The sequence below is a fragment of the Prorops nasuta genome, unplaced genomic scaffold, assembly GCF_024137725.1.
Source record: "Prorops nasuta isolate Cenicafe-Biocafe unplaced genomic scaffold, Cenicafe_Pnas_1.2 PNAS00002, whole genome shotgun sequence".
Taxonomy (NCBI): domain Eukaryota; kingdom Metazoa; phylum Arthropoda; class Insecta; order Hymenoptera; family Bethylidae; genus Prorops; species Prorops nasuta.
This window is the reverse complement of record NW_027116799.1, coordinates 4,295,984-4,308,433: the sequence shown is the minus strand read 5'-3', so window position 1 is coordinate 4,308,433 and position 12,450 is coordinate 4,295,984. Positions and strand designations below refer to the sequence as shown.

Sequence of the window (12,450 nt, the reverse complement as noted above, 5' to 3'; positions counted from 1 at the left end):
GGCCTTTCTGGAATTTTTCATCACACCTACAGCTAGAAAAAATTGCATTTACTCCTCTTCCTACCTCACTGGACAATTAGCTGTCATCTTGTGTCCACATGGCGAGGTTATGTTTGGAGAAAAGAGAAACACGTAGAAAATGTTAACCATACGGGGACGGTGGGTGGGGAGTCAAGGGAGTCAGCTACCCTGAGATATTCAGAGCCTGGGTCATAAATAATGTTGAATGTTGGACCCCCATAAGTCAGGTAGACTGAGTCTTCACGTGGAGACTGTAGTACGATCTTACGAGCATTTCCATCGAATAGTTCTATACCACTGCCTGTCTTAATTCAACGAATTTCCCCGAGTCACGCCTCACAAGAGAAACGATGAAATATAGCTGATGCAGATGAGTTTTCCATAGACCTCTCTCCCCCTTCTTCGAAGATCATAACAACCTAACATTTCGTTTTGTTTTCTGTTATTGTTTTTTTTTTCTTGTCAATATCTCCTTATTTTTTCACGCAATTGAAAAAGAAGAGGGAGAGTCTTGTTGAAATTAAATCTCTATTCCGGCAGAGTGGGCCGAACGTCGTACATAGGCGACATCGTAAATCATAGGAAGGGAGATATGCCGCGAAACCACTACTACTGGCTATAAAAGTTTATGGTGTTTCGCCCCACGGTCACTAAAGAGAGTTCACCGAGCATAGCAACCATATATCTGAGTGGCGAGTCACAGTCGCAAATAGGTTAAGAAAGCAGAAGCAGAACAATAGCGAGAGAGAAAACGTAGTAGCTATAATAGATATCGCGCTTCGTCGGGAAAAAGATGGTGGCGCGCGCGACGTTGGAAAACGAGCGGCGGAGAACACATGTCGCTGACTGTATCCCGCGGCGCAATGCTGTTCGATACATGGGTTCATATATTACGTGCGGCGGGTTCCTGCCAAAACTGGACAACCGAAAGAAAAAGACGGATCGACTGCGAAACTATATAGTACTGTGTATATACACATAGAGTATAAAGAGGGAAAGAAACGTGGAAAAGAAGGAGAGGAAAGGCTTATATAGAGTGTGAGTGAGAGAGGTAGAGAAAGAGGGGGGAAGAGAGAGACAGCGAAGGAAGAATCGGTGTGCGGGAAGGTGGAGCCAGCGCTGCGAAGCGAACCGGAGATAGATGAACTAATGCTCGAAACCGCAGGGGGTCGTGCTTTCGAGTATCTAATGATTTAGTCGACTCAAGGATGATGGAAATGGCGCGCTCGCCACTATTCGATGCACCCTTGCCAATTTTCTAATACTATATATGGGACAGTGGCGGTTTTCATAGGAAAACATGAATAATGTGCTCTTAATTAGCGAAAATGAACGTTATTCATCACTATCCGTCCAACGGATTTCATTAACTTTTCTCTCGCTGTTTGCGATAAGACTATCGATTAAAGCTTAAGCCTCGGGGAAAAGCAACGCAAAATTTATTAGGCCACTTTATTGCATCCCAGCTGCGTTCCTTTCTGAGTAAGAAATATGTGTACGTATAAGGGAGCAATGTGGAAAACTAGCGAGTTTTTTCCGTCCAGATAAATATTAAAATATTGCTAAAAGGAAATATAGTGCGCGTGCAACGATTAACCGTTCAAGAATGTCGTGGGAAAGTACGAGTTGTGATTAAAAACGGTAGGCAGGGAGAGGCAAGAAAAATTCATGTAATTTCTATATATTTTCATTGTCACGAGCATAATGCTTCTTATGGGAACGAGCACCGAACGGCCAATGTTTTCAACGAACGGCAACCGACAACGGACCCCCAGTGGCCACGGTCTCTCTCAGGTGTTCCGGAACATTTTCGATCGAGCAGGCAGAAAAATAGGGGTAACCTGATGCCAAGCGCAGGTGAACTATTTGTACGTCCGAGAGAACAAGAGTCTCCGGCGAAGGAACATTTTAAGCGTGAAAGCAAAATAGGGGACATTGGGATACCTTGCGAGAAGTCGCGGCTGCACGGCTATTATGTAATAGGCCGAGATCTGAGTTCGAGGGGGGTACACCATCTCGTATACCGCGTATCGTGCGCTTTATACAATCAACGGTTGCTACCGAGTCAAGCTTCGTTACCCTATTTCTTTGTCGAATTTCTTTTTCGAAGCCACACGTGCACACGCACCTTTCCCTTCTTCCTCTGCAACGATTCGGTTGCGATATCGTACGGCAAAGAAGGACAGATTGTAAAGACAAAGAATCAAATGGATGAAAAAAAAAATGAAAGCGAAGCGGTCAGTAAGTCAGGAAGAAATCGAAATTACAGAGAGCAAAAGGTAGACTGCATATAGGACGGCTCGTACTGCATACACTCGTACCACCCAGTGCGCGCCAAGGCATTCAATGACGGAGAACCCCTGCGAACTAGCGCGACAATAGGGCACCCCACATCATTCTCTGGTCGTAATAGCGAGCAATATCGAGCGCGGGGGGTCTTGCCTTACCGTGGCACGCATCCATGCGCTGACTCTATCGTTCCTCATCCATTCGTCGATGAAAGCAAAAGCTTTCAAAAAAAGCATCCACGCTCATAATGAAAGCTGCATCGTCAAGTACATTACGACATATCGCACCTGGCATTTTTTCTCCTTCCCTTTTTTTTCTACTTTCTCTCTGCTCCGTTCAGCCCGTTTTTCTTCTTTCAGTAAAGGATCGTACTACGTTTACTACGTTATGCGAGATAGAGGAGGTATTTCGGTGCCTTATGTCGGTACGAACAAAGTACCGCTACTAGTGGTCGACTGTGTGTAGACGAGAGAGAACCGATGGAAGGTAAGGTAGGAGTATAGAGTTAGAACTTAGAGCGGGTGCCGGGTAAAGATGTTTAGTATTAACGAAGAGACAGAGGTTAAACAGAGACAGATTTTATGGTAGACTACTTGCTTCTTTTCATAAATTAAAATCTTTATAAATTTGATTACACCGTTGCATTGATAACGATTTCAAATGGCGAGTTTCGTATTATAATATTCTTATCAGTGGAAATAAATTTAGGGTCATTTTTTCCACCTACTGGTGAAAACTATTAACTGTGTAGTAAGTTCTATTCTATCTCAAGCTTAATCAAACCAATTTATTCACCAAGACGTTTACCAATAAGTGGAAAAATTGGCCCTTGAGCGGTGGGTAGGAGAATGACCTAAAGATAAAATGTCCTAACGATAAAATGACCTAAAAACGCTAACTTCACGTTGGTTAAAAGCCGGTATTGCAGATTACCGACCGAAACGTCCGAATTTCCTAAATTTGAGTAGCTGGCAACGCTGGACTGTCAAACGTCAGTAAATAGAGACAGAGGTTATGCACAGTAGGGAAAAATTCTGGACCTGTCAGATAAGTATTTTAAATGAATAAATGAAAATGAATGAATTACTTTGTGGGTATTTCTTACATTTTACAGAAGAGCTACGAGAGGAAACATTTAAAATATTATGATGTCATGGAAGATGAGGATGTATTCATAGAATTTGCTAAGCAACATATTTTGAAATATTTAAGAGCCGACCCACAATAGGATTATTTGTTATCCACACTGACAGTCTTTGGATAAACGAGAGAGAGAAGGTTATGCTGCTCGAATAATGTTAGGATATTAATACTGTGCCTGGATTGCATATTGCTGCCAAACAGTTTTTGCTTTAGCAACCTTCGTGTTGAATAATGCCTATAAAGAAGGCATGTTTTCAGGAGGTCTAGTATATAGGGGAGATCGTTTTTCTCGTGTAATTTTGGTAGTGAGTATAAACTTAAAACTTTTCAATCTGGAACAAGCTTATGCAGGATTAACGCAAATTACTTGTATAGTTATTTGAGCAAATAAATTATTTTTAGAAGCTCTATTAAACATATACCTTTTGCTTGGATATAATGTTATATGTTTTTTGTAGATTTGTTGAGAAGAAAAGATGTGAGATTACCTTTCGAACAGTCTTTGGAAACTGCAGAAGCTACCTGACAAATATGGTTGCAATCTCACTGAGGTAAAAGAATGAGATATCTTGGTGAATTTTGTAAAATACAATTCTATAGAAATGTCCCAGTTACTTTTGATAAGAAGAAAGACCAATTAATTTTATTGAAACAATCTGTGTATGTGCTATAATATTTATTACTTTTCTTAGATACAATGATGAAATAAATTTCTGATTGCCTGGCCTGTATTGTGGAGAACCTGATTCAGAAATAACTACTACTAGACTCGAGGAATCGAATATAAACCTTACTAGAAGAAATTGGAATATTAATGTAAAGCATTGCATGCTGTGCATTTCTCTCAAATAGAAATTATTCTTTCTATCATGATAAATACTTCATAATTTTAACTGAACTTTGTTAAATGACTGTTTCAATTTTTCATATTATTCTGTAGATTTCACAATTTACCTGATGGAAGAAAAATATGATTAGAGGAATTCTAAACTACTAATAGAAGCATTATAAATTTCCAGTGCTATTATTACACGAATTTCCTGAAATAGCTGCCTATAATTGGGGATATACAGAGTGTCCACATTTTAAATGTTGAAAAATCAGGAATTTTTGGTTCTAAAGTAATGACTTAAAAAGACCCTCGATTAAAAAATACATTTTGTGCATTAAGTGGAACTTAGAAGAGTGTTTGCAGATTAAATTTAAAAAACGCATGTTCCAATATTTATAATTGCGGTGTGGCAAATTTATGGTCAGATATATATGAAGGTAAAAGACACAAAGGTTCTTATATATCTGACCATAAATTTGCCACACCACAATTATAAATATTGGAACATGCGTTTTTTAAATTTAATCTGCAAACACTCTTCTAAGTTCCACTTAATGCACAAAATGTATTTTTTAATCGAGGGTCTTTTTAAGTCATTACTTTAGAACCAAAAATTCCTGATTTTTCAACATTTAAAATGTGGACACTCTGTATATCCCCAATTATAGGCAGCTATTTCAGGAAATTCGTGTAATAATAGCACTGGAAATTTATAATGCTTCTATTAGTAGTTTAGAATTCCTCTAATCATATTTTTCTTCCATCAGGTAAATTGTGAAATCTACAGAATAATATGAAAAATTGAAACAGTCATTTAACAAAGTTCAGTTAAAATTATGAAGTATTTATCATGATAGAAAGAATAATTTCTATTTGAGAGAAATGCACAGCATGCAATGCTTTACATTAATATTCCAATTTCTTCTAGTAAGGTTTATATTCGATTCCTCGAGTCTAGTAGTAGTTATTTCTGAATCAGGTTCTCCACAATACAGGCCAGGCAATCAGAAATTTATTTCATCATTGTATCTAAGAAAAGTAATAAATATTATAGCACATACACAGATTGTTTCAATAAAATTAATTGGTCTTTCTTCTTATCAAAAGTAACTGGGACATTTCTATAGAATTGTATTTTACAAAATTCACCAAGATATCTCATTCTTTTACCTCAGTGAGATTGCAACCATATTTGTCAGGTAGCTTCTGCAGTTTCCAAAGACTGTTCGAAAGGTAATCTCACATCTTTTCTTCTCAACAAATCTACAAAAAACATATAACATTATATCCAAGCAAAAGGTATATGTTTAATAGAGCTTCTAAAAATAATTTATTTGCTCAAATAACTATACAAGTAATTTGCGTTAATCCTGCATAAGCTTGTTCCAGATTGAAAAGTTTTAAGTTTATACTCACTACCAAAATTACACGAGAAAAACGATCTCCCCTATATACTAGACCTCTTGAAAACATGCCTTCTTTATAGGCATTATTCAACACGAAGGTTGCTAAAGCAAAAACTGTTTGGCAGCAATATGCAATCCAGGCACAGTATTAATATCCTAACATTATTCGAGCAGCATAACCTTCTCTCTCTCGTTTATCCAAAGACTGTCAGTGTGGATAACAAATAATCCTATTGTGGGTCGGCTCTTAAATATTTCAAAATATGTTGCTTAGCAAATTCTATGAATACATCCTCATCTTCCATGACATCATAATATTTTAAATGTTTCCTCTCGTAGCTCTTCTGTAAAATGTAAGAAATACCCACAAAGTAATTCATTCATTTTCATTTATTCATTTAAAATACTTATCTGACAGGTCCAGAATTTTTCCCTACTGTGCATAACCTCTGTCTCTATTTACTGACGTTTGACAGTCCAGCGTTGCCAGCTACTCAAATTTAGGAAATTCGGACGTTTCGGTCGGTAATCTGCAATACCGGCTTTTAACCAACGTGAAGTTAGCGTTTTTAGGTCATTTTATCGTTAGGACATTTTATCTTTAGGTCATTCTCCTACCCACCCCTTGAGCAATTAAATTTGAAATCATTTTTACAAAGAACTTAAGAAGATTCAAGATAATATCAATGAAAAATTTCATTTAAGAAAATGTGCAATTTTGGGAAAACGAATTTTTGTATATGGAGCATAATTTAAAATCGTTTAACTTCGCTTAACAGGACACCATATACCGATATTACAGAGTAAGGTGGATGATAACGGACGGCGATATTTGATGGCAGGGTCAATCATCTGCGCCGCTGGTGATAAAAGCACTCATAATGAGGAGCCACCTGGTGATAGATTAAAGAACTAAATTACAGCTGCGACGCTTAAACTCTTCTCCTGCATCCAGTGATGCCAGATTTGGTGCTTTTGGAATTAAATTCATTCACGTATCTGACGTATCTCGTGTAGATTAGACTTACTTGTGTACTTTGTTATGTGCATGTATCCCCTTCCACTCGGGTGTTTTGCTACAAAAGCGTCAATTTTGGCATCATGCTCGGTAACATCGGCTTGTATTTGGAATTTGTAACCATTGTAATTCTTCAAAATAACTTTTATGTTAATTTTGAATTTCTCAATAGCGATGTGATGTGAGTGGTAATTGCATGAGCTATATTAAATAAAAAAAAAATCTAAATTACAGTGGCGTATCTTTATTACTCGTAACAACGTAACAAGTAATAATTCTTAAAAAAGATAAAAATCAGTGGATTTAAAAATACCATTTCATGGCAGCAATAATAAGATTAAAATTAAATCGAGTCTATCTTTAATACCGAAAATGAACTTATAAAAGCTATTAAACGAAAAGCGATAAGTGACATGACAGTTTTTGCAGGTCATTAAAATAACTGTTTAGGGAAAGAGCTTACAGTATAGTGGCAAACCAAAGTGAATTTTGTAAATATTGATTATTAGACATTTTTATTTATAAATCAATATCAAAACATATTAAAAAATTGCTGAACTTGCGAAATAACAATGGACATAATAGTAAAATTAAATGAGCAAACAAGTGGAAGGGATAAAATTATAAGGTAATTATAAATAATGCAATGCTTTCATCATAGATTGAGATTTATTATATTTCTGGTCATATTTTAGGCTCCTACAATATGGTAGTCGTGCTGGATGGTATTATATGCAGAGTGCAGAAAATACAAGACGTTCTGTAGATGTTTTGAGAAGCCTTGAATACACTTTTAGTTCATTCAGAAAATGTAATAAAAGTTTTAATTATATTTCATCAAACAGCACAGACATTATTTTATTAAATCATTTATTTTTTCAGTGCTGCGCTTTGGAAGATTTCTAGATAGCTTGTATTCTGCTTTAAAACTTATGAAGTATCCTGATTTGACAATAAGAGTTACCTTGATATTAGCAAAAATATCAAATGCTTTGTTTTTATTAGCAGATCATATTATTTGGCTTGGAAGGGTAGGAATTACAAGAGTAAACATAGAAAAGTGGAGTCATACAGCCAATAAATACTGGTTAATGTCTATTATTATGAATCTTTCAAGAGATTTTTATGAAATTTTAAAAATTTTGGAGTATGAAAATAAAGCAACCCTCTCAAGAAACACAGTATTTTCAAAATACAATACTTTTAAGCAATTTGGTGCTATTTGCTTAAGGGATCATAAAGAAATTCTAATGGATACTGCTAGAAATGGATGTGATTTGTTCATTCCTTTAACTGCATTAGGTTACACAAAATTGACACCTGGGACTATTGGTATGCTGGGCTTATTGTCTTCAATGATAGGACTATATACTATTGTTTATCCATTTTACAAATTAACGCCGTCTTAACAAACAAGTAAATAATATAGATGAGTACAAATGAAAGAAAATTTGTACATAATATATATTTATATTGCCTTCCATTTGTCATTAGTTATATTTTTGATATAAAATTATGTATCTAAGGGAAGGGTTGTATTGAAGATAATATACCTGTAATAATTGACTTAAAAGTATGTTATATTTATAGTAATTTCCAAAATTTTTTCTCAGTATATGTATTCAAAAAGTGGCAAATTCTATACTATAAAATAAACTATAATATAATGTATTTTAAACGCTTAACTTCTAAAGGTTGTATAAAAATTGTATACTAGCATAATTTTGGTAAATGTAAAAATATACTGTGATATCACAATTGATTGCATATCATTTATAAATTATAGATTCTACCATTTTTTATAACTTTAAATATGGGATAGAAAAATACAAAAATTTTACAAAACATTAAATTTAATTTTTTCCATGTAAAAATTGCTCATCTATCCAGCTTACACTGACAGATGTGTTCTAAAAAAAAGATCTACTGTAGCAAGTTGATAATATTTCTTACACGCTTAAGTTCTATTTTTTACATTAGGCATGATTGTCTCCAAGAATGGGAGATGATCCATCTCGAATAATAATCTCATATTTATCCGAGTAAATCATTAGAAAAATTCCCCATTTTCCACATATCATTGACCATACAGCAGATATTGCGGTACTTTCAGAGATAGGATGGATAGCTAAATAAAAGATAAAGATAAAGAGTTGCTCAAAAAAATGTAGAATGATTATATTATTTAAGAGAATCTTAAAACGTAAAACTGTACTTACGGATTTTATAGTAAAAAGTAAGGAAGATATACCAGATCAGTGCACCAAAACCAATAACAGCACTGATAAAACCAACAACATTTAAATTCCTTAATGTTACTGTTGTATGCCATCTTTCCAAGGTATCTTTGCCTTTTACCCAATGCAGGTGTAAGCAAACTGCTGCCAAGATACCTAATATCAAAATAAAAAAATGAGTATCCTTTAATAAAAATTATTATAATGATTAAAGGTGTTTAAAAAAATGTATACTGAAAATACTTAATTTAAACAATAATTATTCAATGTAACAAAGAGTCCAGATTTGACTCTACTAGAATAATATAAAACTATGATTAAACAAACCTGACAAAAGTGACCAAAAACCAACATCATGATTTCCATAACCAACAAAGAAAACGAAGAATGCAGATATGCCAATAATTATACCGGTAAAGCTAATAATTAAATGCAAAAGTACGTTCCGCAACATTTTGCTATGAATTTGATTCACCTGTAGCTTTTACTCTCTTAATCCGTCTCTTTTACCAGCCACTTACCTATTTTTCTTTTTTACTGACTTATACGTTTACATACTACAGCTGCTGAGCTCAGCTAAATCCATACCGTTCATGTGTACAAAATAGTAATAGAGTATTAAGATCTTTGAGATATTATAAAATATTATTTATAACATAACATATACATATATTACCAATGTTTACTAATTAAGATAAACATTTTTTTAAATAATTAACAGATAAAATTCAGTATATGTTTGTGTCTACCAGTTGTGTAGTATGTATGAAAGTATGAGTGTGGGGTCAGATAAGATATACATATTTATTTATGTATTATATGTTATATAAATAAAGAACAATATTGTATACCATATGGGAATATTAAAATACATCAATAATAAAAAAATCATTTAACATCTATAACAATGGTCGATTAGACGAAGCATTCAAAATTTTAAATTTTCTCATTGATTCAATTTAACTTGTCGTGTAATATATGTATAGTATGGAGAAGTGTTAATATATTTACATATGTACAGTAGTGTAGGTGTATTATTGTATAGAGGGAAGGAATAATTAAGTCCTGTAGTCCGTTAGTGTCAGTGTGGACTGGTGGACAGTGTGTAGAATAGTTGGCATAGGGCGCATTCCACTTAAGGCCAATAACGCCCACAATATATAATACGTGTAACGTGAACTATTACATTATGAGACATTATGAGCGTTTTGGGCCTTAAGTGGAATACGCCTATATTGTTGGCATTGTTGGATTTGTTGGCAGTATTGGCTTGGAAAGTTGGAACTTGGAAGTCACTTGGAAGTGCGGCAATGCCGTGTATACATATCAGTGTGCTCAGTGTGTATCGTCTGGAGTACGTGTGACTCTGTGAGCTAAAAAAGAGCTTCCAACATATTGGAGACATTTGGAGAGGGCAAGGGAAATGGATGTATAAACATGAGATGCAGAGGTGTCGTTGCTTTGCTCAATCATAGTCTATTTTTAAATACAAAAGAATGCTGATAAAAAATTGTCTACGACGTATGGAAATTACATTGCCAAAAGAAAATTTAATGTAAAAATGTGAAAAGTGCTTTTACTATCAAGTGATGACACAGAATTTAATAACCTATATTTTTATGTATCATAGTTTGACTATTGGAAGGATTGTATATAAATATAAAAATTGTCCAAAGCAATAAAGCGTTTAACAAATTCAAGTGAACATGGTATCTTCATGGTGTTACATTCTCTTTCCAGTAATTGCAATTATTGGATTGCTCAGAAAATGCAGAGAACATACTTGGGGAAAATGCAAAAGTAAAAGCAATTTAGAAGGACGTGTGTTCATAGTAACAGGTGGAAATTCTGGTATTGGAAAAGAAACTGTGAAGGAACTGGTAAGCCGCAATGCTACTGTTATTATGGCCTGTAGAGATTTGGAGAAGGCAAGAAACGCAATAACTCAAATTCGCCAGAGAATATCTTCAGGAGAAATGGTATTGTATTTTATAATTATATGCTATCTTGAACAGTTATTTAGTAATTAAAATATTTTTAATTTACAGGTTCCAATGGAATTAGATCTTGCTTCATTAAAGTCTATCAGAGAATTTGCTGATAAAGTTCAAAAAAACTTTAAAGAAATACATGTACTAATAAATAATGCTGGAGTATATGTACCATCAAAGGAGCATGCATTAACATTGGATGGTTTCGAGATTCATTTTGGAGTAAATCATTTAGGTCACTTTGTTCTTACTAACCTGCTATTGAATACTCTCAAGCAATCTGCACCCAGCAGGTATTTTCTCTATTTAGAGATACTAATAATTAACATAAAAAGAAAATTTTGTCTTAATAACTTTATTTTCAGAATTGTTATTGTAACCTCAACTCTGCTTAAATCTGGAACTATTGATTTCTCAAATTTGAATGGTGAAAAAGATTATATTCCTCAAACTCGTATGAATCCTGCTTATTGTAACTCAAAGTTAGCAAATGCTTATTTTGCCAATGAATTAGCAAGAAGAGTAAAGGATAGTAGTGTTTCTGTTTATATGGTGTGTCCTGGATTTACTTACACTGGTTTATTTAGACATGTAAGAAGAAGCTGGTTCCATTATATTATATTTTCTCCTGTTGCATTATTATTCTTACGCACTGCCAATCAGGTAATAATTATCAGAATATTTAATTAACTATTTACACTTACAGTTTTCTTGCAAAACAATGAGGTTCAACTTTATTTGAACCATTTTGGGAAATACATCTTCATCTAAATGCATTTTTTCATGTAGGGTTCACAAACTGTGCTGCATTGTGCAACAGATTCTTCCTTGTCAAGTGAAAACGGAAAAATATACCGTGACTGTAAAGTCTATCCTTTAGAGAAAGAATTAGACCCAGAAGTAGCATCAAAACTTTGGGAGATCAGCGAAAAACTGACTGGTTTAAACCAAACTGAATAATAAATTATGTTAATTGTACAGGTAGTATTTATTATATAAGCTGCTGTTATAGCTTTATTTTTATATGTGCTTCATTCGAAACACAAAATAATATAGTAAAATGCTATGTCCAAAAATTTTAGAGTAAAGATAGGATTGTTCTGGCACTATTTGAACACAGCTCTTAATTAAAATTTATTAGCAGCATTAAAATGCTATAAAACTTTATAATTAAACATATGGAGTTAGATAATAAATGAAAAACCTGTTGAATGGCATTAAATTTCATTTACTACGATATTTACATTATACGAGCAGTCGTTCTATAGATAGAATTAATATACAATATACAGTACCTTTCAAATACCTCAATTGCATGAACGTACATAAATTTTTCGATATTGTGCCACAATCTTTCTTGTTCCTCCAATATCGTTACTTTTCGTATATAATAAGCCTGAGAAAAAAATGTAACGTAGACTAATTTTTTATTATATATATATATATTCTCTGTAAAAATGAAGAAAATATAAATTATCAAACTAGATATGTACACTTTGTAACGTCTATTTTT

At 33.9% G+C, this 12,450-nt stretch overlaps 3 protein-coding genes across 7 annotated transcripts; 2 read left to right on the top strand and 1 right to left on the bottom strand.

Moving 5' to 3' along the window:
- The first annotated feature begins 6,502 nt into the window (after nucleotides 1-6,502).
- Pex11 (peroxin 11) lies at nucleotides 6,503-8,311 on the top strand. The gene is made up of 3 exons (XM_066742160.1): nucleotides 6,503-7,337; nucleotides 7,405-7,520; nucleotides 7,592-8,311. Exons 1-3 carry the CDS (start codon nucleotides 7,282-7,284, stop codon nucleotides 8,116-8,118), a joined length of 699 nt encoding a protein of 232 aa, XP_066598257.1. The 5' UTR covers nucleotides 6,503-7,281; the 3' UTR covers nucleotides 8,119-8,311.
- A 150-nt stretch (nucleotides 8,312-8,461) lies between these two features.
- LOC136782621 (heme transporter hrg1-A-like) lies at nucleotides 8,462-9,922 on the bottom strand. 3 transcript variants are annotated; one of them, XM_066742193.1, is made up of 4 exons: nucleotides 9,274-9,922; nucleotides 8,929-9,102; nucleotides 8,685-8,837; nucleotides 8,462-8,619 (listed from the first exon to the last, which is right to left on the bottom strand). In XM_066742193.1, the coding sequence occupies exons 1-3, from the start codon at nucleotides 9,398-9,400 to the stop codon at nucleotides 8,686-8,688; spliced, it is 453 nt and encodes a 150-aa protein (XP_066598290.1). In that variant the 5' UTR covers nucleotides 9,401-9,922; the 3' UTR covers nucleotides 8,462-8,619; nucleotide 8,685. The 3 variants fall into 3 exon arrangements, with proteins under 3 accessions (XP_066598290.1, XP_066598279.1, XP_066598270.1); XM_066742182.1 differs by having other exon boundaries at nucleotides 8,462-8,837; nucleotides 9,274-9,522; nucleotides 9,623-9,916; XM_066742173.1 differs by having other exon boundaries at nucleotides 8,462-8,837; nucleotides 9,274-9,916.
- A 62-nt stretch (nucleotides 9,923-9,984) lies between these two features.
- LOC136782600 (retinol dehydrogenase 11-like) lies at nucleotides 9,985-12,423 on the top strand. Of its 3 annotated transcripts, none has more exons than XM_066742143.1 (5): nucleotides 9,985-10,115; nucleotides 10,210-10,925; nucleotides 10,995-11,230; nucleotides 11,303-11,600; nucleotides 11,727-12,423. In XM_066742143.1, exons 2-5 carry the CDS (start codon nucleotides 10,653-10,655, stop codon nucleotides 11,895-11,897), a joined length of 978 nt encoding a protein of 325 aa, XP_066598240.1. In that variant the 5' UTR covers nucleotides 9,985-10,115; nucleotides 10,210-10,652; the 3' UTR covers nucleotides 11,898-12,423. The 3 variants fall into 3 exon arrangements, with proteins under 3 accessions (XP_066598240.1, XP_066598249.1, XP_066598231.1); XM_066742152.1 differs by having other exon boundaries at nucleotides 10,030-10,501; nucleotides 10,577-10,925; XM_066742134.1 differs by having other exon boundaries at nucleotides 10,030-10,925.
- Nucleotides 12,424-12,450: the final 27 nt, after the last annotated feature.

Coding starts and splice junctions, on each gene's coding strand:
- Pex11 (XM_066742160.1), top strand. CDS start 7,282: ATGGACATAATAGTAAAATTAAATGAGCAAACAAGTGGAAGGGATAAA. Junction 7,338..7,404: donor GGAAGGGATAAAATTATAAG/GTAATTATAAAT, acceptor GTCATATTTTAG/GCTCCTACAATATGGTAGTC. Junction 7,521..7,591: donor TTTTAGTTCATTCAGAAAAT/GTAATAAAAGTT, acceptor TTATTTTTTCAG/TGCTGCGCTTTGGAAGATTT.
- LOC136782621 (XM_066742193.1), bottom strand. CDS start 9,400: ATGTTGCGGAACGTACTTTTGCATTTAATTATTAGCTTTACCGGTATA. Junction 9,103..9,273: donor TTTTTGGTCACTTTTGTCAG/GTTTGTTTAATC, acceptor TTTTGATATTAG/GTATCTTGGCAGCAGTTTGC. Junction 8,838..8,928: donor TACTTTTTACTATAAAATCC/GTAAGTACAGTT, acceptor TCTTTTATTTAG/CTATCCATCCTATCTCTGAA.
- LOC136782600 (XM_066742143.1), top strand. CDS start 10,653: ATGGTATCTTCATGGTGTTACATTCTCTTTCCAGTAATTGCAATTATT. Junction 10,926..10,994: donor GAATATCTTCAGGAGAAATG/GTATTGTATTTT, acceptor TTTAATTTACAG/GTTCCAATGGAATTAGATCT. Junction 11,601..11,726: donor TCTTACGCACTGCCAATCAG/GTAATAATTATC, acceptor TTTTTCATGTAG/GGTTCACAAACTGTGCTGCA.